This window comes from Myotis yumanensis, unplaced genomic scaffold (assembly GCF_028538775.1).
Source record: "Myotis yumanensis isolate MYYU_CA2020_CCGP unplaced genomic scaffold, mMyoYum1.0.hap1 SCAF_13, whole genome shotgun sequence".
Lineage (NCBI taxonomy): Eukaryota > Metazoa > Chordata > Mammalia > Chiroptera > Vespertilionidae > Myotis > Myotis yumanensis.
In genome coordinates this window covers 40,093,805-40,120,201 of record NW_027223764.1, presented here as the reverse complement: position 1 = coordinate 40,120,201, position 26,397 = coordinate 40,093,805, and the positions used below count along the sequence as shown (strand labels likewise).

At 43.8% G+C, this 26,397-nt stretch overlaps 1 protein-coding gene, 1 long non-coding RNA gene and 2 pseudogenes across 6 annotated transcripts in view; 1 reads left to right on the top strand and 3 right to left on the bottom strand.

Annotated features, from left to right (window-relative positions):
* The window catches only part of LOC139021967 (uncharacterized), a 58,583-nt gene that overhangs the window by 4,005 nt on the left and 28,181 nt on the right, over positions 1–26,397 (bottom strand). For 3 of the 5 annotated variants that reach the window (XR_011473575.1, XR_011473577.1, XR_011473579.1), the window contains exons 1-2: positions 16,900–17,024; positions 5,478–5,557 (exon numbers count right to left, since the gene is read on the bottom strand). This is a non-coding gene — a long non-coding RNA (uncharacterized lncRNA). Of the gene's footprint in view, positions 1–5,477; positions 5,558–11,559; positions 11,711–16,899; positions 17,025–22,550; positions 22,686–26,397 lie in introns of those variants that run through there. The other 2 variants (XR_011473576.1, XR_011473578.1) reach the window with 2 other exon arrangements.
* Positions 317–1,477, bottom strand: LOC139022142 (microfibrillar-associated protein 1 pseudogene; annotated as a pseudogene).
* PBLD (phenazine biosynthesis like protein domain containing) lies at positions 407–25,888 on the top strand. The gene is made up of 10 exons (XM_070432871.1): positions 407–469; positions 6,415–6,543; positions 16,321–16,420; positions 16,947–17,045; positions 18,848–18,957; positions 19,037–19,066; positions 21,153–21,241; positions 21,530–21,708; positions 23,633–23,695; positions 25,057–25,888. Exons 2-10 carry the CDS (start codon positions 6,460–6,462, stop codon positions 25,167–25,169), a joined length of 867 nt encoding a protein of 288 aa, XP_070288972.1. The 5' UTR covers positions 407–469; positions 6,415–6,459; the 3' UTR covers positions 25,170–25,888.
* LOC139021962 (WD repeat-containing protein 70 pseudogene) lies at positions 2,037–4,876 on the bottom strand (annotated as a pseudogene).

The window sequence follows — 26,397 nt, the reverse complement described above, 5'->3', positions numbered from 1 at the left end:
CCATCTCTTTACCATGACTGCCCTTCATCCTTCCCCAAAATTCAGCTTGCTTTTCTTTTTTTTTTTAATTAAAAATAAAATGAAGTGTCACTAGGAACCTTGGTGGCATGTGAGCATAACCAAAAAGTATTTATTAGGTGTCACTTGTACGCACAATTTCCAAGAACGCAAAGCTCGATATAGAAAACCCAGACTCTACCAGTGCTTTACAACTAGATTGATGCCTTTAACTGTAAGACTCTCCAAAATTTCAAAATTCAATGTATAAACATGCAATAGAGTTGGATAGCCCTTGTGTCCCACGGCTGGAGGAATAACTAGTTGACCTTTAAGTAGTTTTCCGCTTCTTGGCAGATGGCCGTTCAAATACATCTCGTACCCCAGCTGCCTTCTGTTTAAAGAGCTTTGTGTTCTGGGCACTCTCTTGGCCCCATGCTGAATCAAAGGAGGTGGTGTCCTGATCCACAAGGTGGGTATATTTGGTACGACCAGAGCGCCCAAAATTCTTGACCCGCATGACTTTGGGAAGAATTGTTTTGTTGAAATGATCCTCCAGGGTAGGTGCGCTGAAATCTCTCTTGTATACTTCTTTATCCTCATCCATGAAGAAGGCACCCCGGTGATAATACTTCTGTAAGAACTTGTATTTGCCCTTGACAGCTTTGTTGGTAATAACTTTGCCATTTGCACGAAGCTCAGCTCGCCTCTCTTCCTCAGTCAGGCTTCGCATGCGTTCAATTTCTGCTTTCTCCTTCTCAAGCGCTTCTCGATCTTCTCTGTCCCTCTTCTCTTTAGTTCTCGAACTTTCCATGCCTCATATTTCCTCCTCACCATTTTCATCGTCAGTATTCAGTGCATCCAGTGCAGCCAGGGATCGCTTGTTTTCCTCCGGCTCTTTCTTGGTCTCCTCTTCTACAATCTTGAGTGTATACTTGCGCCTCTCCTCGGCCCTGCGTTTAGCCTCCTGCTCCAGCTCCTTCTGTTTCAATGCTTCAGCCTCACGTTCTTGAACTGTTACTCGGTCCTTCTTTCGAATGAAGACCGGCTTAAGGCGAGGCTCCATCTCATCTTCACTGTCTGTGTACTCTTCATACTCGGACTCTGATTCTGACTCCTCCCCAGAGCGCCCCTCATCTTCCACTTCCATGACTTCCATCTTTTCATTTGGTCTCTCCTGTGCTCCTTGACGCATCATGCCACGGCGCCGCTCTATTTCCTCATCATCAATTTCTTCCTCTTCTTCCTCACTGCTACCTTCTCGTTCCATGCGCCAAGCATCTCCTTCTACTTCTGAGTCACTTTCTCCTACGACTCCAGGTTCCACTATTTTCCGATGTCGAGCCAATCTCTCTTCCACATCTTCACTAATACCGTTCTGCAAACGGCGTAGTCGGGGGTCGCTAGATGAATCCTCCTCCTGTTCCTCAGGCTCTGCTTCTTGTTCTTTGGCTTTCTTTCTTTTTCTTTCTTCCTTCCCTTCCCTTCCCTTCCCTTCCCTTCCCTTCCCCTTCCTTCCTTCCTTCCTTCCTTCCTTCCTTCCTTCCTTCCTTCCTTCCTCCCTCCCTCCCTCCCTCCCTCCCTCCCTCCCTCCCTCCCTCCCTCCCTCCCTCCCTCCTTTCTTTCTTTCTTTCTTTCTTTCTTTCTTTCTTTCTTTCTTTCTTTCTTTCTTTCTTTCTTTCTTTCTTTCTTTCTTTCTTTCTTTCCTTCCTTTCTTTCCTTCCTTTCTTTCCTTCCTTTCCTCCTTCCTTTCTTTCTTCCTTTCTTTCTTCCTTCCTTCCTTCCTTCCTTCCTTCCTTCCTTCCTTCCTTTTTCGTTTTGTTAAAAAATGTATTTTTCGCCAAAACCGGTTTGGCTCAGTGGATAGAGCGTCGGCCTGCAGACCGAAAGGTCCCAGGTTCGATTCCGGTCAAGGGCATGTACCTGGGTTGCGGGCACATCCCCAGTGGGAGATGTGCAGGAGGCGGCTGATCGATGTTTCTCTCTCATCGATGTTTCTAACTCTCTATCTCTCTCCCTTCCTCTCTGTAAAAAATCAATAAAATATATTTTTTAAAAAAATGTATTTTTCATTGCATTAAAAAAACACCACACACCTGTTCAATATGCTCCCCCTCATGCAAACAGCTCTCCTATGAGGTTCTTCAGATTTTACGTTTTTTCCATTCTGGCTCATTCTTTGCTTCCTCATCATCAGATTCAACTTGTGCAAACATGGCTGTGGGCTGAGTCTTGGAATAGGCTGGAGAAGCCCAGTACGGGTTGTCCTCCGCGGCCTTGGCGTGGCGCAGGATGGCCTCCCGGGGATTGCTGTCGTCGGTCTTATCCAAAGCAATGTTCTTCAGGATGTATGAGGACAGGGTGCCGCCGTGGGTTCCCACCCGGCCGCCACGACCTGGGCCCGCCACAGGAGGCTCGGCCTCGTGCGACTTCAGGGGGTCCAGTCTGTCCTTCTCCAGCTGCTTCCTGGTGCTCCGCTGGCGGGGCTCACGGAACATCGGCAAGGCGTGAGGGGTGACGATGTAGTCCTGGGTCAGAGTCTCGGCTTGCTTCGCCTTCCGCTGGGTTTTGACCACACATAATTTTGCTCCCCTGTGACTCTTGTTGGGGTCATAATAGACTTTCGCCAGCCCGTTTCCAGTTCCCACCATGATCTGGTTCAGCTTTGGACGCCACAGGCAGCGGACCACACTCGCATCCGTGATGTCTACTTCATACACCCTCTGGAAAGTTCTGCGCTCAAAGAAAACGAGTTTGCCGCTGCCACGTCCCCTTTGAACAGATGTGCCGGTTACTATGAGTTTATCATCTGGACTGAAACAGCAGTCAGTCATTGGAAACATGGTGGGAAGACCCGAGGCTGAAAAAAGTGGCTTCTTAAACTGTCGGATGTCCCATAATTTTAATGTATCATCACCTCCACGAGAGGCAAGGACAGTACCATCATAGGAAAAAGCCACGCAAGAAGTGTCTGTACCCGGGTCATGAGCCTGTTTGTAGTGGACTTTAGGATGAACCGTCAGATTCCGGTCCCAGATCTGTATGCTTCCGTTCTGGCAGGCAGCTGCTATGAGGTTTCCATCTCTACTGTATGTGCACGCGGTGGGAATCACTTTTTTACCCTGCATCGTCCGTGGTTTAAACACACTTTTTTGTTTCTTTGGATTTTCAACTTCCCATGTCCTCACAGTCGCATCATTTGAGCAAGTCATAAATTCTCCCTTTATTTTGGGATGCCATGAGCCAGTATGAAGCATTGCTGTGTGACCCTTGTGGACATGGTGTTGGCCATGTCCACAATATACTGGTCTCCTTTTATACATTCCATTACTTCAAAACCATCTCTGTCAATCACTTTGGCTTGAGAGCTTCCGGATACAACAAGAATCATGTCTCCTGTGTTACTATACTGCAATGACTTGATCTGATGGCATTCACAGGGTTGAAGGGATCGAAATGCCTTAAAAGAAGCATCCGTTCCAGCAAAATCCCAAAACTTAACATCATAGTCGTATCCTCCTGTCACCAAGCGGGCACCTGAGGGGTCCAGACCCAAAGCAGAAACTGTTTTAGTGCCATGCTTTAGCGTTATTTCATGAGAATCAGGGATCTTTTGAACAGGATTTTCCTCTTCTGAATCACCACCACCACCATCATCATCATCATCATCACCATCTTCCTCTTCCTTGTGAAGAGGTGGAGGTAAACGACCAATAGCTTGCTCCATATGATCAACAGGTTCTTCGGCCATGGTAGGGGGTAAAGGAGGGCCAATCAACTCATCAGAGGAATCAGAACTCTCTTCACTTCCACTACTGCTCGTATCACTGGAAGATGATTTACAGCAATCTCTGACCACATTTGAGCCTGAAGATGTAGGTTCAATATCTTCATTTTGCCTTCTTAATTCTTTCTCTCTGTTCATTTCTTCCTCTTTTTCTCTTGCCTCCAGTGTTTTCTGACTTCTTCCCACAGCTGTTCTTCGAGTCTGTTCAAACATTGCTTCCAAATCAAATGTACGAGCTTTTTTCCGGAACCCCGTGAAGCCCATGGTGACTGCCAGCTGCGGGTCCGGTGCCGACGTCTCAGCACCTTCGCTGGGCCCCGGGCGCTCCATCGCCGCCGCCTGCCGCAGAGCCAGCGGCAGCCCACACAGCCACGCGGGCGCTGCGGCTTTGTCTTTCTTAATGAACTGAAATTCTTCATCCTCCTCATCTGAGGACTCCACAGGGGCAAAGTCTGGCCTCTTTCCCGACACATAACGTTTCACTTTCTCCATCGAAATCTCACCTTGCTCATTGCGGATGACCCGGGCAGTGGACTGAATGGGCGGCTGTTTCATGAGTGAGCTGGGGGCCGACATGTTCATGGCAGCGGCAGGACTCTGGGCACTTCCCTGATTCCAAGTAGTAAACAGCTATCAACAGTAGAGCATGAGTCTCTTAATCTCAGGGTCGTGGGTTCTTGCCCCAAGTTGGGCACCAATTGTTGGGGTCCAACCCCAGCAGGTCCAGGGGTTCCCAAAGGTGTGGACGGAGTCGGCGAAGAAGGAATGACACGGAGACAGTGTTCAGCCAGATTCTCCAGCCAGGTTCTGTGCTTATTTCTCCTCCTAAATCTGTATTTATACCAGTTGATCTTAATCCTATCCATTCTTTTTTTTTTTTTTTTAAATATATTTTATTGATTTTTTACAGAGAGGAAGGGAGAGAGATAGAAAGCCAGAAACATCGATGAGAGAGAAACATCGATCAGCCGCCTCCTGCACATCTCCTACTGGGGATGTGCCCGCAACCCAGGTACATGCCCTCAACCGGAATCGAACCTGGGACCTTTCAGTCCGCAGGCCGACGCTCTATCCACTGAGCCAAACCGGTTTTGGCGATCCTATCCATTCTTTTCCAAAGGTTAGGGCGTTTGTTATCTCCATCCCAGAGAGTAAAGATTATGTAGCTTAAGCGTGATTGTTCGTAGTTAAAGTGATTAACTACCCGCCTGACACTTAGTTAAGGGGTTTTACTGATAAAAATCCCCACCTGGGGAAACAACCTTTCTTGGAGAGGTGACCTTGGTTAAAACACATAGTGCTAAGAAGGGGAGCAAACATATTAAGAACAGTATTCCATATACGCCAGGTCCCTTGAATCATAAGCTGTGCAGATGTTTCTTCCCCACAGCGACTGTGTCAAGCAGCAAGGGTGGTCCGGCTTCCGGCACATTTCCAGACTATTGTAAACCTATTTAAATGATGTTTCTGAAGCATTTAGTGTATCTAGAGTATTTCCCTTGAAAAATATTTATGCTAAGTACTGTTAAGAGGGTAAAAATTCTGATTAAAAGCAATGTCTAAAATATTAATAATGTTATTGCTTAGGGTCAAAAGGTACAAACTTATTAAAGTTAATGAAGGGGGTCAGTTGTCAGTTTGATTCAAATAAACTCTTATGGAAAATTCTCGAAAAATAAAGAAACAGAAATACCTGTGGGTCTGGGAGCTGCCAAGGGGGCTGGGGCCTGGTTCGGGCAGCCAGCAGGGCTTCCCAGGTTGTTTATGTTCTCCCTGAAAACAAGAAATTCATGTTAGATGGGTCATTTTCTTTCAGGTGTAAGCAAAGCACCCTCTAATTTGGTGAATCTTCAAAAAGTACTATAACTTTGGGAGGGAGGAGTCCCTCCATTACTATGACAAAGCCCATGTTTCTAGTAAAGCAAAGGAAACACCCAGAATGTTAATAGAGTTCATCTCTAGGCAGTGAAAGTACAGGATATTCTTTCCCTGACCCCGCCCCCCCCACCCCCGTTTTTCTGTATTTGATAGATTTGTAGTAAAAAGAAAGTATTATTCTTTTAATGAAAAGCTTTAACTAATCTGTATCATGAGCTCACAAAAGTCTCCAATCTACAGATTTAATAAAATAACACAAAATTAATTAAAGCATTAGGCTTCCTTGATTATACTAAGTCCAAAAATAAAAAGAAATGTTGTTACATGGTTATGGGTCACTTTAATTTGCTAAGTTTTTTTATAATGAGCATATTTTTTTATAATTAGAAAAAATACATTCTTTTAAAAGGGTAGTAACATTTATTGGGTGACTATAAACACACATGTGCCCCTTGGATGTTTCATTCACTTCATCAAAAACATAGCCTAAGCTAGTTTTGGCTGCTTTAAGAAAGAATATGATGATGTTGTTAAGTATATGGACAGTATGAAACGTTAATACAAAATTTGAAAAGAAAATGTTCTATTCATTTTAGAGGCTTAAAAAATTAGGGATCACATATCTTTAAATGTAGGTGTGTTAGAATAATTGCTTGACTTTGTATCTTGGAGCTGTGAGTTGCTTCTGTACACCAAATAAAACATTAACTTCCTGATTTTTTTTTTTTTTTTTTTTTTTTTGCAACAACAAGATTACCAGCGTTTGTGAGAGCCTGCAGAGACAGCCTGCAAGGAAAATGAAGCTCCCTATTTTCATAGCAGATGCATTCACAGCAAAAGCATTTCGTGGAAATCCTGCTGCTGTTTGTCTCCTAGAAAATGTGAGTATTAGTTTGGAAATGCAGTGCTTGGAATTCTAGATTCCCTGAGAACTAAATAGGTCTTTAAAAAAAAAATCAGACCAGCTGTTTACCTCTTTGTGTTTTTTTGTCAAATGATACTAGCAACGTTCATGTCTGCAAATTGATTTAGGCGAGAAAGCTTACACCTACAAGTTTAATTCTAGAGAAATGAAGATTCACGTAGGGAAGGACTAGAGCTCCCTTTTAGCCCTCAGGTTTTCATTTAGTTAGCACCAAATGTGGAGGAGAATAAAATTAGATGAGTTTTATGTGACTAGACATGGCTGATATTACATTTAGCATGGAAGATCCAAACTGCATATTTCTAATCTTACCTATAGTCCATGTAATTAGAGATTTTTTTTCAGGATGAAGAAATGAGATGTTTTGTAAGGAATAAAGTAGAAAGATAGAAGGAATTAAGTTCTAATATAGGGAGAACTTAGTTTACTGAAAGTCTCATTTTAAAAATGGCTTTTTGATTAGGTTAAGTTATTAACAGGTTAATTAAATATTCCCTGACCTTAAGTGCTTTGTGTTGGTCCCTGGGTATTATTAGGAAGCAAGCCAAAATACCCTTTCACTCAGAGCAGTTAGTGCCAGAGTATGTATACGTGAGAATTTTCAGAAACACAGTAAGCAATTCATGATGTTAAGTAAGTTACTAAGTTGGGCAAAGTGCATGCTGGGGCATTCGTGTGCAGTGAATCCCAACCTGGCCTGCACACCAGAATCACAGAGGAGCTTTAACATTTCTGTGCTCAGGCCTCAGACCAAGCCAGTGACAGCAGAGTCTCTGGGTCCGTCTCCGTGTGTGATTCCAGGGTGCAGTCACGGCGGAGAGAGGCCCAGGTTTTCCTGAGATAGGTGAATACTGTAAATTGAGTCCTTGGTGCGCTTATTTTCTTTCTCAAGGGGAGCAGCAAAATGGTGATCAAGAGTTCAAGAGTCCTCCGCTCACATTAACAATGCATTCATTATGCAACCTTGCAGTTGGCACTAGCCAACCACACACTGCTGAAAGAAAGTAATAAAGTTAACAGGCTTTATCAAGTAACACAATAGTTTGCGAGGATTAGCAAGAGAGTAGTTAACAACCAGATTCTAAGTCATGAACTTTCTTTAGAAATAATCTGGCAGCCCAGCTGGTGTGGCTCAGTGGTTGAGCATTGACCTATGAACCAGGAGGTCGCGGTTTGATTCCCAGTGAGGGCTCATGCCTCTGTTGCAGGCTCACTCCCCAATGGGGGGCATGCAGGAGGTAGCCGATTGATGATTCTCATCGTTGATGTTTCTATCTCTCTCTCTCTCTTCCTTCCTCTCTGAAATCAACAAAAATATATATTTTTTTAAAAAAGAAACAATCTTCAAATACAACTCCACCTTGAGGAATTGTGAAATTGAGTAAAGCTGCTTGTCAAAAATCTCAGTATATTTGCCCATGTTTCCATACGTAACATCCTTGAAGAGTTTTGAAAATAGTTTTAAGTGATTTATATACTAGATGACAAGGATCAGCATTATTCCTCATTCTTTTAAGCAACAGGCTCAAGGATCTCTCTCTCTCTACCTACCTACCTAACTCTAACTCTCTATCTACTTCTCCATTAAAATATATTTTACATGTTATTTATGTATTTGGAAAAACTAGGCAATAAAATTTTAACAAAGAACTTAACATAAAGCAAAATGAAAGAAAGAAAAAGATGAGGAAGTCCATGGCTCGGGGACACTCTCTTGTCTCCCAGTTCACTTCTGGGCCTTGGACCTGTGAGACTAGGCTAATCTGATGGCCTGTCAGAGACAACTGAATAGATACCTGAAGACTAGTTTGCTAGCTTTTCTATTCTGTGGACATGAGAGTCCTGTTCTCCTGGATGCTAATTTAACACTTTCCCCAATTCATAATCAATACAAATTATAAAGAAAGTGCAAACTATGTTTTCTGCCCTTGGATTCCTTACCCATGGCTGGAGACAGAGATCACCTGAAACACAAGTGAACTCAGGAAAATATCAGCGACAAACAGGGCTAAACCTTATAATGCTGACCGCAATTCCGGTGTTTAGCCTGTCATCGACATATTCTACAAATATTTATCAACACCTGCCAGGAGCCAGGCTCTGGGCTAGGGCTGGGAGGTACAAAGATTAGTCAATTTGTCTGCCCTTGAGGTGCTCAAAGTCTAATGTAAGCCTCATCATTATTCAGAGGCTAAGGGACCCGAAGGTGCCAGGTGCAAAGGGAACTCAGAGAACAATGTTGGATTTTATGGAGGAGGACATACTTCAGATTTAAGTGCAGATATTCTTTTTTGTTTTGTTTAAAATTATTTAAAATTTGACCAAGATGAGACTAACCATAGAGAAACTTGGTGGACAGTCTAAAGACCAGGTAATTGCTTTTTGAATACTTGATAACAGACTGCTGGAAGAAAATGGGGTCCCAAGAGCTTTTATAATTTTCTAAAGTTTTGTTTTGTTTTCCTTTAAGGACAAGTCCATTTTTTAAAAAATATATTTTATTGATTTTTTACAGAGAGGAAGGGAGAGAGATAGAGAGTTAGAAACATCGATGAGAGAGAAACATTGACCAGCCGCCTCCTGCACATCTCCTACTGTGGATGTGCCCGCAACCCAGGTACATGCCCTTGACCGGAATCGAACCTGGGACCCTTCAGTCCGCAGGCCGACGCTCTATCCACTGAGCCAAACCGGTTTCGGCAGGACAAGTCCATTTTTAATGTTCTCACATGAGGAACTTATAACACTGTACATTAGGTGGGGAAAAAAAAAACCAAATTAAGGGATAAATGGAACATATTTGAGTAAAATATTTAAAATCTTAAAAAACTGTGTGATAATCAGTTTGGCAATAAAGACCATATAGACACATGGAAAATGTATCAAAACAATATTTTAAAGATGAAATAGATACATTATGGTGTCAGCTGAGTGAAAAACTACAAAACTCATGACCAACTACTGGATAGGTCAGAGGACTGTGATAGTGCTCAGGGGTGATATTTTGTTTATTTTCCGGTAAACCAGCCTTCATAGTTAGTGAGAATAACAGATCAACAGGGTAAGGTATCCCATATTTATTCTTCTTCATATTCTAACAAAGCCATATATATATATATTGTGTGTTTGTGTGTGTGTGTGTGTGTGTGTGTGTAGCACAAGGTTTCTTAACTGCAGCGCTACTGACATTTTGGACTGGGTAGTTTTTTGATGTATGAGACTGTCATGTACATCATAAAATGTTTACTAATATCCTGTCCTCTACCCACTAGATAACAGTAGTCCCCCCTTTTCTCTCAGTCATGGCAATCAAAAATTGCCCCCAGCTGTCCCCCCCCCCCCCCCCCCCCCCCGTCTGTTTCTCTCCATTCTTTTCTTAAAAAAAAAAAAACATCCCCGAAAACCCTGGCTGGTGTGGTTCAGTTGGTTGGAGTGTTCTCCCGTGCACCAAAAGGTGGTGGGTTTAATTTCTGGTCAGGCTACAAGCCCAGGTTTCAGATTTGATTCCCAGTCAGAGCATATTTGCGAGGTGACTGATCGATGTTTATCTCTTTCTCTAAAAAAATAAAAATAAATAAAAAAGAAAAAAAAATGGCCCTGAGGTTGAGATCCGTTGCTTTGAGGCTACCTGTTTAAAAAGAAGTTTATATGAGTTTTTCTGTTAAAATTATTCATAGAAAACCTTTGTTGTGTGCCCAATATATACATGTATTCCAATTTAACTGGCATGTACTGGTTGTTTAGCTATTATTCTTTTCATCACCAGTAATCACTGCCAGCGACAGCAAGGAGGATGGGTTTCACACTTAAAAAAAAAAAAAGCTGGTTTTAAAATTGATTTCAGAGAGGAAGGGAAAGGGAGAGAGATATAGAAACATCAATGATGAGAGAGAATCATTGATCAGCTGCCTCCTGCACGCCCCTCACTGGGATTGAGTCCGAAACCTGGGCATGTGGCCTGACCAGGAATTGAACTGTGAACTGGTTCATGGGTCAACACTCAACCACTGAGCCACACCCGCTGGGCTGGCTTCGAGGAATGCTTAGTTTTAGTTCCTGAACTATTTGTTGTTCCAGTTTTCCTTATTAAACTTAGAGAACACCCAAAACCCCTTTACAGCTTAGTGAGTTATGCATTTAAGGAAAAAAAAAAACAGGTGTACAGCAAAACCCAGGCTCTAACTCATGTCAGGAGGCTTATCACTGCCCGTTTCCCAACTCTGTGGCCTTCCTTAGAGAGAGGCTCACGGGGTGTGACCACACCCGTCAGAGGCTCCTGGGGTTGCTAGGGAGTTTCAACCTCATATCTATTTTTGTGCCCAGAAAAGAGATTGAGGAGTGCAGAGAAGATTCTTCTAGGGCACTGAAGGGTTTTCCTTTGCCCAGTGATGGAGGGGAGAGCAATGCAAAGGAGGAGATGTTAATGTAGAATTTCTGCTTCCCAAGTATCCTCATTGGCTTCCAGAACATAACCCTCAGCTTCGGGAACAGTGACTTCAGACACATTCAGCCCAATACTGTGCTCATTGCTTTTCACACGTTATCTCATTTCATCCTCACAACCACTCTATGAGTAGGTCTTATTATTACCACCCCCCACTTTACAGATGCGGACCCAGAGGCAGAGGAAGGGGAAGCACTTTGTCAGAGGTCACACACTCCTCAGTGGCTGACTGCCTGGCTGCGGGGCCTGTGCTCTTAACCACTGTGCTCACTACCATCACTCTTTTTAAAAATATATATATTTTATTGATTTTTCACAGAGAGGAAGGGAGAGAGATAGAGAGAAACATCGATGAGAGAGAAACATCGATCAGCTGCCTCCTGCACATCCCCTACTGGGGATGTGTCTGCAACCAAGGTACATGCCCTTGACCGGAATCGAACCTGGGACCTTTCAGTCCGCAGGCCGACACTATACACTGAGCCAAACCGGTTCCGGCTACCATCACTCTTGTCATTCACTCAGTACCTGTCTTCCTCATCAGATTGCACCTTCTATACGATCTTAGATCCATTCTGACTTGTTTCAGCACACCCGGCCTAGCACACGGGAGGCACTCTGTTGAGTGAAAGTAAAAATATAATCAATTAAATTATGGCAAAATCTCTGAAGAGTTCTGGTTAACCAACTGTCATTGGTCTTACGTTCTCCTTGGTGGGGCAGGATAGGGGGTATGGGAAGTGAGAATGAACTTTGGGCTCAATTTGGAGCTGGAGAGACGAGGCATCCGTAGAACCACTAAGATGGCCTACAGCTTGAGTACTGCCTTGTGTGGACATAACTTCACAATAAGAAGTCCCAGTGCCTCAGAAGGAACCTCTCATTTCTTCCTGGATGATTTAGAACTTTCTACATCCAGCTGTTTTTCCTTTGCTGGAATCCGTCTGCAGCAGAGGGACAAAGACTGAGAGAAGTTATATGCAGGCTGTCATATTTCTGAACTGCCACAAGATGGGAGTATTTTAAAACTTTACTCATTTTCTGATTATTAATTTTTTGGGGTGGCCTAATGGTGATGGAACCTCAGTGTCCCAGTGCAGTACACTGGAACTCAAAAAATAAATAAAATAAAAAATCATGGTTGTTTTGCTGTTGGAAATTTGTCTCATGTGACATTACCAAAGGGAAATGGATATTAAAGCAAGAGGATTAAAAGTTGTTGGTTTGTAATTATTATGTGCTGCATTTGAAAATAAGCTTGTAGTGTAAAATGGAAAAATTATTTGAACAAAAACTCAGTATTTTAAATGAGTGTGTAGCCTCTTTCTTTTATTTCTAAAGTTCTCAAAGTTGAACCAATATGAGCCTTCTCATGATGCACCATCATCTTGACCTTTGGTTCCACTGTAGAAATTCAGCTGCATATGGTGCATATTGAGGGCTGCTATTACCAAATTTTCTACATTATTTCTGTCCCTCAGGCAAATAACAGGAGTCCTGGCACAGAAATTAGTTACAGAAGTTCAAATTGCATTTGGTGTCATATGGTAGAGAGGATTAAAGTAAAGCCTGTGTTCTAGCTGATGTGCAAAACAGCCCATTTGCAAGAAAATTTATTGCCAAAAGATGGTGAGCTTGGCTACAATGTGGGATGCTTTAATGCTCTCAGAAGGTCTTGTCGAGGGAAGCAATAGATAAAGGAAGGATAAGGATAGGGAGAGTTTGACCAGATCAGAGAGAGGAAGGACTGGCAGGCACCACAGAAGACCAGCACCAGCTTTCCTTTGTCACCCTGTCATTCACTGTTGAGCCCTGTGATGGCAGGTTCTGCACTAGGGAATTAAATGGCTTCCAGTTTCTCTCAGGTGTTGTATACACAGGCATGTGAGCCAGTTTCCGCAGAGAACATTCCATAAGCCATGGCAAGTGCCTGAGTTCAATGCTTTTTTCTCCCCAAATTATAAGAGAAAGTTTATTTAGAAAATTACAGAGCTAGAAGTTAGCCAGCTCAGCTGCGTAGGCTCAGGGAAAAGTGACAGAAGCAAAAGAAGGGCCCTTAAAGCTCAGGAGAGAGAAAGGAAAGGTAAAGCGCTTGGTTAAGAAGCGGGGGAAGGGAAGGTGCGGGTGAGCTCTGAGAGGGAAAGCAGTATTGCCTGTTGGCTGGGATGCCCAAACAACCACCCCGCTTCTTCTACTCAGGTGGGACTGTACAGGTGTGACATCCTAATTCCCTTCACCCCAGCTCACGGAATCCTAGCGTGTCAAAGATTTAACAAGAGAACAGACGTGAGATCAAGTAACTTGCCCAAGAAGCATCCCCAGTACAAAGCTCTTTGCCCACATTTTCCTGCCCAACTCACCAAAAAGTGCCCCTTTTCTGAGTCTACTTCAAGGCCTCATCTCTAAAGGCCTAGCATGTTTATTGTCAAAATCTATGTATCTCAATTACACACTGTACATACTCTATGTATCTCAAATACATATGTACTCTCTGGTGTTGCTCACTGTTGCTTTCTGTATCTGCCTTGACTCCCTACAAGAACACAGGGCCAGCCTGGCCGGTGTGGCTCCGATGGTTGAGTGTCAACCTATGAACCAGGAGGTCATGGTTGAATCTCCAGTCAGGGCACATGCCCAGGTTGTGGGCTTGATCCCCAGTGTGGGCATGCAGGAGACAGCGGATCAATGATTCTCTCTCATTATTGATGTTTCTATCTCTCTCTTCCTCTCTGAAATCAATAAAAATATATTGGGGGAAAAAAGAACACAGGGCCATATCTTATATACCAGGCCTTCCCAAATTTTAATGTGCACGCAGATCATGTGGGGATCTGGTTAAAATGGAGATTGTGGCTCAGAAGGCCTGTGATGGGGTCTGAGACGGCATTTCTAACACCTTCCCTGGGTAGTGGTGCTGATGCTGCTGTCCCAGCACAATACTCAGCAATTGATTGCTGCTGTCCCTCAGAAACGTTGCAGGAGTCCATTTGATCTGGTAGACCTTGGTTTTCCTGTCTGCAATGTGGTAAAGGGTAATAATAGTGTGTCTTTGTTACGGGGAGGCAGTGTAATGTGGCAGGTTAAAGCTCGGGCTTTGAGCCACTCAAAGTAAAAAGCCAACATTTATCAAGTACTTACTACGTGTTGGGCACTGTGATGAGCACTTTATATGCATTACTGGATTTAATCTTTTGGAAAAAAAAGTTAAGTAAAAATAAAATAAATTTATTATGTTTGGGTTTTCAAAAAATAAGTTATCAATTTTTAAAAATTGATTTCAGAGAGGAGGGGAAAGGAGAGAGAGAGATAGAAGCATCAATGATGAGAGAGAATCATTGATTGGCTGCCTCCTGCATACCCCACACTGGGGTTCGAGCCCGCAACCTGGGCATGTGCCCTTGACCGGAATTGAACCTGGGACTCTTTAGTCCACAGGTCGATGCTCTATCCACTGAGCCAAACCAGCTAGGGCAGTTATCAATTTTTTAAGTCAAATTCTGTCTGTTTCTTTCTATAGCACTACAGAGCTTCTATAGATTTTTGAATATAGTGCTCCTTTAAGTAAACCTCTTGCTAGGATTTTTATATCAGCTGACAGTTTAAAAACCATTTCTGATTTTTCACAATAACTACTGTTTTATGCCTTATACAAGTGTATGGAAAGTGTTTCAAAAGAATTTGAAACAAGTAAAAAACAAAGTGTGCTTAACTTGCATAACTCAGATAAATGAATTATGAACTTATGAACTTATTAGTATAAAGTAATAATTCTTATTTCTGGGTTTGGTCAAAGCAAAAATTCATTTGTCTTTGGAATACAAACTATAGCTAGTAAGCATTATGTTGATTAAAAATTTACTTTTATTCTCAAAAGGAAAACTCATACTTCTGACCCATTTTTTCTTAAGAGGAATGTGTGTGTTTGCAAATACATATGTGTATGCATGTGTCTTCATTAAAGTACTATTACTCCCATTTTAAAGGTGAGAAAACTGAGGCCCCATGAGAGCAAATGACTTGCTCACTTTTGCACTGCTATGAGGGCTGATCCAGATATAAATCCAATTCTGTCTGTTTCCAAAGCCCACATTATTTATATATATTTTTATTTTATTTATTCTTTTAATCTTCATCCAGGGATATTTTTCCATTGCTTTTTAGAGGGGAAGAGAGAGGAAAAGACAGAGAGAAATATTGATGTGAGAGAAACGCATCAATTGGTTGCCTCCTGCACATGCCCTGACCTGGGGAGGAGTCTGCAAATGAGGTACATGCCATTGACCGGAATTGAACCCAGGACCCTGAAGTCCACAGGCCAACGTTCTATCCACTGAGCCAAACTGGCTAGGGCTATTTTTTTTTTAACATTTTATTTTGAAAAATTAAAAACCTACAAAAAAGTTTCAAGAATGGTACAATGAACAATCATATAATACCTTTCCTCTAGATTCACTGGTTGTTACCATTTGCAAAGCCCACATTCTTAATCATCCTGCCATTTATTAGGCATATCATCATTATCTTAGGATATTATACAACCCCTGTGTTTAATTTCTTAATCTGTAAGTGGGTAGGATATCTACATTGAGGGTTTTAAAAATGAAGATTAAGTGAATAATGTAATTATCCTTTCAGCAAATGTTTCTTGAGCCCCTCCCATCCTGGGATGAATACAAAGCACTGTTCTAAGCCAGGACTAAGCAAACTAACACCATCCCGTCCGTGCCCTCTCAGAGCTCCGAGTCAGAGGTGGGGGGACCGACAGTAAAGGACACACGAGGGAGTTTCAGGTGGCCAAGCACTGGGAGGAGACCGTGCTTTTGGACAGAGCAGTCTGGAAGGCATCCTGCAGGAAGTGACCTCGGCCTGAAGCCTGGCCCATGAGAGGGAGTGAACCGTGCATAAACGGGGGCAGAGGGGCCCAGCCTGTCTAATGTGTGTGCCAAACATCTTTATCCAACAAGAAAGGGAGACTGCGAAGTCCCCATCTGTGGAGAGTGTTGTTAGAAGAGAGCACACGCTATCCGATAGATAGATTGTCATAATCTCACAAAGGATAGGCCAGGCCAGTAGGTTTTTCAGAGCCTGTTCCAGCTTCGCACACACCTACAGCCCTTCTTCATAAGGTGCCAATCTTTATCAAAGTCCCTGGATTCCCTGGCAATTATTTCCTGTGAAGCATGTGAGTTTTCACATTAATAAACTGTGTTATTAACGAATGGCAGTCACTGTCCAAGGAAAATGGATTTGTGTTTCTAGAGTTTCAATAACCTTTTGTTTCTAATTTAGAAATTGGATGAAGACATGCATCAAAAAATTGCAAGGGAAATGAACCTCTCAGAAACCGCCTTTATCCGAAAACTGAACCCAAGTGACAGCTTCTCACAAAGTAAGTACGCTTTCTGGCTTTTCTTTATTTTCTTAAATATTTATTTATTAATTTGATTGGGGTGACACTGGTGAACATGAACATATAGGCTTGAGGTGTGGGTTTCTATGTTACAGATCTGTATATTGCACCATGTGCCCACCACCCAAAGTCAAATCTTCTCCTGTCACCTTAAATAAGCATTCTAAAAAACCATTCTTTATGGTAGGAGAAGCTGCTTTTCCAGTGGGAGGGTGCTATTTAAGGGAAATGCCCATTTGCTATTTGCATGCAGATAGGAGAGCGAGATTCTGATTTGGTTCTCAGTTAATCTGGGGGTGTGGGGTTGGTTGATTTGAATGTTTCAGCCCCGGACCTAGCACCAAGGAACCGTAGAATGTATGCTTAGAGTTCACTCCTTTCACAACATGTTTCAGCAATTAAATCACGCTGGTGAAAAATTCAGAGAAGAATAAGAAAACGAAAAGTCTGTGACTCACTTGCACGGGAATGATCTCATCTCTCTTTGGCTTATCTCTCCCTGAAGGTTCCTGCTTTGGACTAAGGTGGTTCACACCGGCGAGTGAGGTTCCTCTCTGTGGTCACGCTACCCTGGCTTCTGCAGCTGTGCTGTTTCACAAAATAAGTAATGTGATTTAAAAAAATGAACCTATCACTTAGCAAATAGCATTTTTTAAAAAATTCTCATGCTCTTTGTGATGAACACTGGAATGGGACATTGCAGAGTTTATTTCATGTAAAACATTATCCAGAATAAAAAACATCAACCTTCAATAACCTTGGCCTTTCTGAGTATGTGCCAGGCATATTGGAAAGCCATAGCGTTGTTCCCTGGAATGCCATTTATTGTAAATCTGGAGTCTTCGGTGTCTGTGGAGGGGAGTTTACAGGAAGAACAGGTGACACACATGATATCGGGGACCCAAAAGGCACACTTTGCCCTCAGTATGTGCCCCCCACACTGAAACAAGAGCTTCTTTACTCTGAATTTTAATTAATTAATTTATAAAATATTTTTTATTGATTTCAGAGAGGAAAGGAGAGGAGAGAGATAGAAACAACAATGATGAGAGAGAATCATTGATTGGCTGCTTCCTGCACACCCCCTACTGGGAATCGAGCCTGCAACCCGGGCATGTGCCCTAGACTGGAATTGAACCAGTGACTCCTCAGTCCACAGGCCAACACTCTATCCACTGAGCCAAACTGGCTAGGGCTACTCTGAATTTTAAAGAGTCATGCACCCAACTACTTACATTACAACTACCACTTGTGAGGATAGGGTGCAGCACCTAGTCCTTCATCTTACCACTTTCCATCTAAGCTGCATATACAGCAGGTAAAGATGAGGGCTTTGTGGGAACGGGGCAGAAGGAGATGCTTGGAGATGCCCTAAATCGCAGCAGGAGGCAGCTATGAACATGTTTAGACAACACACAGAAGTAAACAGGATGATATGACAGGGTAACTGTAAGAAGTGGGGAGTTAGAAAAGAAGGTTCTCTGGAGAACTGCTGTACATGGGGATAGTAAGGGAAGGGGTTGCAGGGCAGGTTCCGCCAGGGTGCAGTGCAGATTCGGGGACACATCTGCATGCCGGAGGAACTGCAGGCAATATTCTTGGGATCAATATTGACAGGGGAGTAAAGAAAGGATTAAATAGAGGGAGAAGTTGAACTGCAAAGTGGTTTTACAGAAATATTAGGGAGTGAAAAACAATTAAGTCCCAAATCTCTGTTTTCACCAAAAATGTTATGCACATTGAAGTCAGATAAGTGGCACAAGTTGTATCAGAAACACAGAGGGAGGGCTATCATATCAGCATTTATAGTCTAATCTTTAAATCAAAATTTTATGTCTAGCTTTGTTTATTTAAAATAAACCTGATTTGTTCATATCAGATTGTTGTTCATAACTTGAATGTTCTATTTGTCATCTATAAACTGACTAGTAGAGCTTATAATTCCATGCTAATTGTAGGTTAATACTTTAAAATCGCATTAGGAAACATAACATTTCTATGAGGCAGGCTTAATTATTGCCCTATTTTACTGGTAAAATAAAATTGATATCGATTGAATTATTACCTCACTTTGTTGATGTGGAAATTGAGGTTTAAGCAGGTTAAATAATTTGCTCAAGGGTATAGCTAGGAAGCAGTAAGGAGCTGGGATTTGAAGCCTTGCAGCATGATGCCAAGTCTAATCAATCATGTTCCTGGTTCTCAAATTAGAATCCAGTGAGGGACCCCACTGTGGACCCCAGCAAACCAAACGCGGGCAGCACTGCTAGAGAACCTGAGACAACACAACGGTGTCTGAAACAGACTTATAAGCATATAACAAAGTTTACTTTCCCATTTCATGATTCATTTTCTAACAGTTTTATGATCGACAAAATAAGATTTTTTTTTTTTTTTTTTTGCCAGAAAATGTGAATAGCACTCTAACCTTTGTCACGCTGAGTGGGGAACTAAAGGCCAGAAAAGCGGAGGATGGTATCATCCTGGACTTGCCTCTTTACCCAGCCCACCCCCAGGTCAGCTCTTTCTAATTGATAAACTGTACAACTGGCAGAGTGCCTGTTTTATAACGGTTTTGTCTTTTTCCCCATCTAGGACCTCCATGAAGTAAAAGACTTGATAAAGGTTAGTGACAAGAATCAAGCCTGTGCTCCTGTTATTTGAACACTTGTTAGTATTTGAACACAAAGATTCGGTACCATTTGATCCACAAAGACAGGCCTGCTACTGGTATCAGCGTTCTGATCTAAGCTTGGATGAACAGAACAGTGCGTTTGAAGTCTGAATTGTAATACTGAATCTGTTTGGTGAGAAGATGGACCAGTTTCCCCTGTCTCTTCATTGTCAGCATTAGCCTCCATGGTAGGGTGGGGAGAGCTACTTAAAGCACCATGGCAGGAAAATGGGAAATATTCAGAGTTCTTTCTTCCTTGTTCATGGTAGAAAGAACTTAACCTGACCTCTCTAAGCCTCAGGGTCAGCGTTTGAAAAATGGGAATGACAAAGGGTTATTCATCTTATCACGGGTTGTCCTTTTGTGTTCCTAGAAATTGGCAGTAAGATTCCCAGCTGAGAATTAAACTTTCAGATAACATAGAACCCATGCAGAGAAGGGCTGGATGACCCTTCAGAGAGACTGGAAGGTCCCGGGGAGCAGGTGGGATCTGGCTGCTGGGATTTGTTTCTAGGGAGGGGGACATTGGTTAGCTGTGGTCACAGAGGCAGACATCCCAGGCATCACTCCAGGAGGAGAGAGGCTTGGCCTTGGGACCTGGAGCAGCTCAGTCCCTGAAGAGAGTTAGAAAACCCGAAGCCACCAAATGACTGCCAGACAACTGCTCTGTCATCGCCATTGTCACCCACTCTGCCCACAGCCACTGGTAGAGCTTAAAGGGGCTTTTGTCCCCTCATCTATTCCCTCAGCACCCCAAGCCAACAAACAAGCAAAACAATGTTATCTGTAACTAGGGGCCCAGTGCACGAATTCATGCACCTTGAAAGGAATTGTGGGCCACATGGCTGCGGTGGGCACAGGGGTGGGTCTCGGCCCCTCCCGCTGTAGCCCCCAGTCCCCTGTCTGCCAGCAGCCCCACTCCCGCTGCAGCCACTCCCACGCGCTGATGGCGCCAGCCCCAATCACATCCGCTGACTGCACGAGTGACTGAGTGACTGGGGCCGGCGCCAGCAGCCGGTGCAAGCGGGGCGGCACTGTCAGTGGGTGTGAGCAGCGGCTGCTGCCTCAATCGCCCCTCAGGAGCAGGGGGAGATGGGGAAGCCCTCAGGGGTGATCGGGGCTGGCAGCCGCTGCTTGCACCCGCTGATGGCGCCGAGTGATTGGGGCTGACGCTGGGCGCTGGTGGCAGTTGCAAGCAGTGGCTCCAGTGCTGGCAGCGGATGTGAGCAGGCCCGGCGCTGGCAGCAGGTGTGAACGCCCGGTGGGGCTGCAGTGCACAGGAGCAAAGAATTTTCAGTAACCTCCAGAGGCTCACCCCAATGACAGCGACCGGCACCCAGCCTTGGTCTGGTGCCCCCGCTCACCTGCTCCACCATCTCACTGCAGTTGATGCCTGCCATGTTCCACACGCGCCCCCTGGTGGTCAGTGCACGTCATAGTGACCGATTGTTCTGTTCCGCCATTCTGTCTATTTGCATTTTAGGGATATATATATATATATATATATTAAAAGTATAATATGCTAATTAGACCAAACGTCCTTCTGGACGACCTTCTGGACGAAAGCCAGGCTGCGAGGGAAGCCGGGGTGCTGGGTGCTGGAGGGAAGCCAGTGCCAGCAGCCAGGGGAAGGAAGGCCTACTCTTGCATGAATTTCATGCATTGGGCCTCTAGTTGGAAATGAACAAGAGTATGTGTGTGTGACCCTGGGCCTCTCTAAGTCTTTCTTCTGATCTGTGGGGAAAATACCCATTTGAAGGAGTTGTGTGTTCAGGCACATATTAACACTTGTGAATAATGTCTATCTTTGGCTCAAAAAAGATAAGCTCAATTCCTTTAAAGGCCTCTTTAATCACCAGGAAACTGACCTTTTCCTTGGGCAACACCTTCAGCCCAGAAACCTAACTAAAACTTGGGGACTGGAGACCAGGGGTGTGCCTGGCACTCTGCAGATGTTCAGGAAAGGTCGTTTCCCACACGGGATCAAGGACTGGACCCAGGGCACATGCCTGAGAAGTCTTTGGTCTGTCTTCACAGACTGCCATAGGTGACACACTGGTCCAGGACATCCGCTACTCCCCAGACACCCGGAAGCTCCTTGTCCGGCTCAGTGACACTTATGACAGGTGAACGAGATTTTTGGCTTCCTCAGCACTTCGGAGAGGGCCAAGCACCCCCATCTATAGCCCTGGCTTGGTCTGGCTGTGCTCTGCCCAGTCAAACCATGATTTCTGCAGCCAGAGAGCTTTGTTCTCGGGTAGGAAGGTATGCCACTTGCTCCTCCTCCTGCCCCTGCTGATGCGTGTGGGTCAGCCACACCCTGGCCTGCTTTATGGAGTCCATGTAGGGGTGGTGGTGGCGGTGGGGTGTCTGTGGAATGGGGTTTGTCCTAATCCATCCCATTTATGAACAAGGTCATTTCTGGAGAACCTGAAAGTGAACACACAGGATCTGCTGCAAGTAGAGAACACAGGGAAGGTGAGAGGACTCATCCTCACTCTTAAAGGAAAGCCCGGTGGGCAGACCCACACATTCGACTTTTACTCCAGATATTTCGCACCCTGGGTTGGCGTGGCAGAAGACCCGGTAACAGGTACTTTTTGACATGGGTCCTGGGGGGGGGGGTTAAACAATGGAGGGGGTGGATAACAAATAGCTGTTTAAGCGTCCTTCATGTGACTTTTCAGATTGCTTGGGTTTTGAGCTGCCTTTGTTTTCCTATCTCACCTCCCCCATCCCTTCACGTAAAAACACAGAATTAAGGAAGCAGTATAGCCCTGGCCAGTGTTGCTCAATGGTTAGAGTGTCAGCCTGCGCACCTAATGGTCTTGGGTTTCATTCCCAGTCAAGGGTACATGCCTGGGTTGCAGGTTCGATCCCTGGCTGTGGTTGGGGAAGGTGCAGGAGGCAACCAATTGATGTGTCTCTCTCACATTGATGTTCCCCCCTCCCCCTCCCTTTTTTCCACTCTCTAAAAATCAATGGGAAAAATATCCTTACTACCCCTCCCCCCCCACAAAAAGAAGCAGTATAGCAGGATTAAACCTTAGTGTCAGACAGCCTTGGTTTGCATCCTAGCTTTCTAGCTGTTGACCTTGGGCAAATGGCTTAACTTATTTTTAAAAAAAGATTTTTGATTGACTTTTAGAGAGGGTGGAAGGGAGAGGGAAAGAGAGAGAGAGAAACATCAATATGATCGTGAAACATTGATCAGCTGCCTCCTGCACACCCCACCGGGCAATTGAGCCTGCAACTCAGGCATGTGCCCTGACCAGGAATTGAACCAGCAACAACCTTTCTGTGCATGAGATGATGCCCAACCAACCGAGCCACACCTGCCAGGGCTTCACTTTTAAACGTTTCCATTCCCTCCTTTATAAAATACAGATAATATCCCATAGGGTTATGCAAATCCAAGGCCAGTTAAATACTTACCACAGTGCGAAGAGTGGGCTGAGCAGCAAAAGGGGGCCATGCGGAGGCTGGCACACGGGATGGTGGCCAGGGCAGAAGGAGGCTGGGCAGACTGTTCTGGTCAGATGGCAGGGGCTGGGATGACTGAGTTACTCTCTGAGGAACAAAACAAGTGAAATTCAAAGCTCAGTAAGCAAGCACTTTTTGGATGTCAGGAAAATGCCCAAATGACATCCAAACAATCCAACTCAAGCCTTTCCCCATGGAATAGAAGTTCTGAGCGGATTTACACATGCACAGCTGCTTTACAAAGATTTTAATTGGCACAGAGGGCAAGTTTTTCCCCTAAAACAATGCTTTTCTACAGTGGAAAGGTCTTTGGACAGTGATGACCAACCATCTTAGTTTGCTTAAAACGGAGGGATTTTTCAGCATACAGGGCCTTCGGTGCTAAAACCAGGACAGCCTCAGGCAAACTGGGATGGTTGGTCACACCATGTGGACCTCCCATAACATTTAGTAAGTTTTCCTGAAGGAGGGGCCCTTCCCACCCCAGCCTTTTCTGCCCCACAGACTTTTCTGACAGTTATTACTTTACAGCTTGTTCCTTCATTTCACTACCCATTCTCTGATCTAAACCTTGGGCACAATCATCTAAAAAAAATACCTCACCGAAAGACAGTTCTTTTGCCACCAAAATCTGGGAATGTGTGCTTGATGGAAATTTTGGATTTTGTCAGAGTTCCCACCTTTCCTTGCCTGTGCATCCTGGGAGCAAGCAGATGGTCTCACTTGAAGGATGTAGATTTAAGTGAAGGACTTGATTTTCCTACCACGGGCTGACGGTAACGTGTGGACAGGACAAGAATGAAAACCCACCGTTTAATTCAGCCTTCAGAAAGTGTGCAGCACTGCGAATGCATCATTTGGAGGCGCTTTTCCATACATTCTATGCCTTCCTTTCTATCTCCATTCGTAATCCCACACTCTGCTGTGGCCACGCCGACACGACGACTAACTAGTTGATTGCAATTGCTTATAAATTTACCACAAAGTTGCCCCTATTCCCTTGTGTGGTATCATAACTTCTCATTTCTTTTAAGGGTCTGCACATACTGTTCTCAGCAGCTACTGGTCCCAAGAACTGGGGAAGAAAGATATGCGTGGTAAGACAGCTCTTTTTCAATTAAAAAAAAAAAAAAAAGTCTAGCCCTAGAGACACAAATCAGACTAGGGCCTAGCCGGTTTAGCTCAGTGGATGGAGCGTCGGCCTGCAGACTGAAGGGTCCCAGGTTCGATTCTGGCCAAGGGCACATGCCTGGGTTGCGGGCTTGATCCCCAGTGAGGGGCGTGCAGGAGGCAGCCGATCAATGGTTCTCTCTCATCACTGATGTTTCTATCTCTCTATCCCTCCCCTTTCCTCTCTAAAATCAATAAAAATATATATATTTTTAAAAAGCCTAATCTTAAACTAGGATTCCTTCTCAAATTATGCACTTGAAGATATGTTTTGTGTCACCCACATGAAAATGAAAGGTTTTTAAATTCCTTCACCCTGACCCCTCTACTCTAAATATCCTCTACCCCAAACATCTCTACCCATCTCTCCCAACACAGACACACTTCCAGCACAGTGAGTGCCCAATAAATGTTTGTTGAATAAAACTAACTAGCTGTGTAACTTTGGCCCAGAGGAGTTATCTATGATGTGAAAGATGGAGATTGGATAGTCAGTGAGGCTCCTTACTGCTATTACTAGCCACAGGGTTGAATCATACAAATTGCTTTTGAACCAAGTCCCCTGGTGATTAACATATATTTTCTCAGGGGCAGAGAACATAGACCTCAGACAATGGAGGCTACGTAGCCCTAATAATCAAATTAGGAGTCCAACCCTAGAGGTCTTACTTAGTGGGAGGGTTAGGCCTCTGTGAGCCTGATTTGGGGAGAGCAGGTGGCTGCTCTTAGGTGAGACTAGTTACTCACTCCCCTGAGCACTGAGCTCCAGGAAGGCTGAGGCGGTGCCTCTTGTCTGCCTGACAGTGTGGTTGCTTGGCAACTACAATGAATGAATGAGATCCTGTTGTCTTATTCAGGCCTGGAAAGACGGGGCCTTCTCAGGAGGGACAAGAACACCCCTCTTTATCTTCCTAGACATCTAGTTCCTGCATCTATCTTTTCACATGTCCTTGCTTACTCCTAGACAGGGCCAGGGAGGAGGCTGTGGGTGGGGTGAGCCTGGGCATTACAGGAGATGATAGAGGAAGTAGCTCAGGAAGGGGAGACCTGGAGCTGTGTGTTTTGCGGATGAAAGTGCATTTGTGGCCCCTCACTCCTTAGGAGAACCGGTTGGGCTGGGCAGTATCATGGGCAGATTTTATCTTTAAAGAATTTTATCTTTAAAGCATTTATCTTTAAGCTGACCTAGGAGGATTCTAGAACTTGTAATAAGAGGTATCTCACTAAATGCTGCTCACTAAAAAGGGTGGAAATGATCTTAATTTGTGATTTGTTTTGTTTTGTCCAGCCTTTCAGTGTTCCTGCCGAGGAGGAGAACTGGAGATATCCCTGCGTCCGGATGGCCGGGTTGACATCAGGGGAGGTGCTGCGGTGGTTGTAGAGGGCACGCTGACAGCCTAGAGGCGCTGTGCCGATGCTGCTCTCCCCCATGACTGTTTCCATGAAGGAAAACATAGGGGCTGCCTTTAGCAAACCTGCATGGTAGTCTACTTAATCCTCATGTTAGAAATAGAAAAATGAAGACATATTAATGGAGAGTTAACGTGTACCAATTAACTATGGCGTTTTGGCTCCACCTGTGAGTGTATCTGAAATATAAGTAACTCATAATGAAGAATAATGTTGTCACCTTTGATTGTGACTACTGATCACAGAACGAGGAACAAATGGTTCAAATCAAACCATTTAAAAGTAAGTGATTGTGATAGAATATCTTGCAGCTATTAAAAAGATCCAATAACTATGTGGAAATACAGAAAAATATTTCATGATATAATATTAAGAAAGAAAATTACAGATTATAAAATGTGAATATGAATCTATGTGGACAGGATGAGTCATGAAGATAGTGAAAGCAGTTCATCTGTGGGGAATAAGATTGGGAATAGTTTTAATGTGTGTAATAAAAAAAGTATTTCCTTCATTGGAACACACATGTTCAACAACCCAAAATAAGAACATTTAAGTAAGTAAGTTGAAACCCCAGAAATTAAAAAAAATGTATATGTATTAGTGTGGTAGTAAAATTAAACACTAAAAGTAATGTAATATCTTTATCTTATATATAGCTTTAGAGTGATAACTTAAAATGGATTCTTCTCTTACCTTAATAAAATGGTTTTTTAACGTAACTTTAAATTCAGGTAAATCTGTAATACTGAGTGCCTATAATTGACTTTGGGATGGGGACTTTTTCAAGTCATTAAGAGTGTTTCTTTAAGATGATCTCACTGATGGCAGTTCTCAGCCATCTCAAAAACTGCTAGCTGATCAGTTAGAAATTCCTTTCCTTTTTTTTTTCACCTTAATGCTACCATGTTTTCTTTTTTGTTAATCCTAACCATAGGATATATTTTTATTTTTACTTTTTAAATATATATTTTTTTAACTTTAAAGAGAGGAAGGGAGAGGGAGAGAGAGAAACATGAATGTCAGAGGGGGTAACATCGATAGGATGCCTCCTGCACAGTGCCGTCCCCCTCACCGCCACTGGGGATTGAGCCTACAACCCGGGCATGGGCCCTGACCAGGAACTGAACTGGCGACTTCTAGGTTCATGGGATGATGCTCACCCAAATAAGCCACACTGGCCAGTGTCTGAGGATATATTGTTAATTTTAGAGAGAGA

Bases quoted from the DNA above. Each gene is read 5' to 3' on its own strand.
- PBLD (XM_070432871.1), top strand. From the start codon at position 6,460: ATGAAGCTCCCTATTTTCATAGCAGATGCATTCACAGCAAAAGCATTT. The intron at 17,046-18,847 runs GTAATGTGATTT...TTTTTTTGCCAG, and splicing joins TGTGCTGTTTCACAAAATAA to AAAATGTGAATAGCACTCTA. The intron at 23,696-25,056 runs GTAAGACAGCTC...TGTTTTGTCCAG, and splicing joins GGGGAAGAAAGATATGCGTG to CCTTTCAGTGTTCCTGCCGA.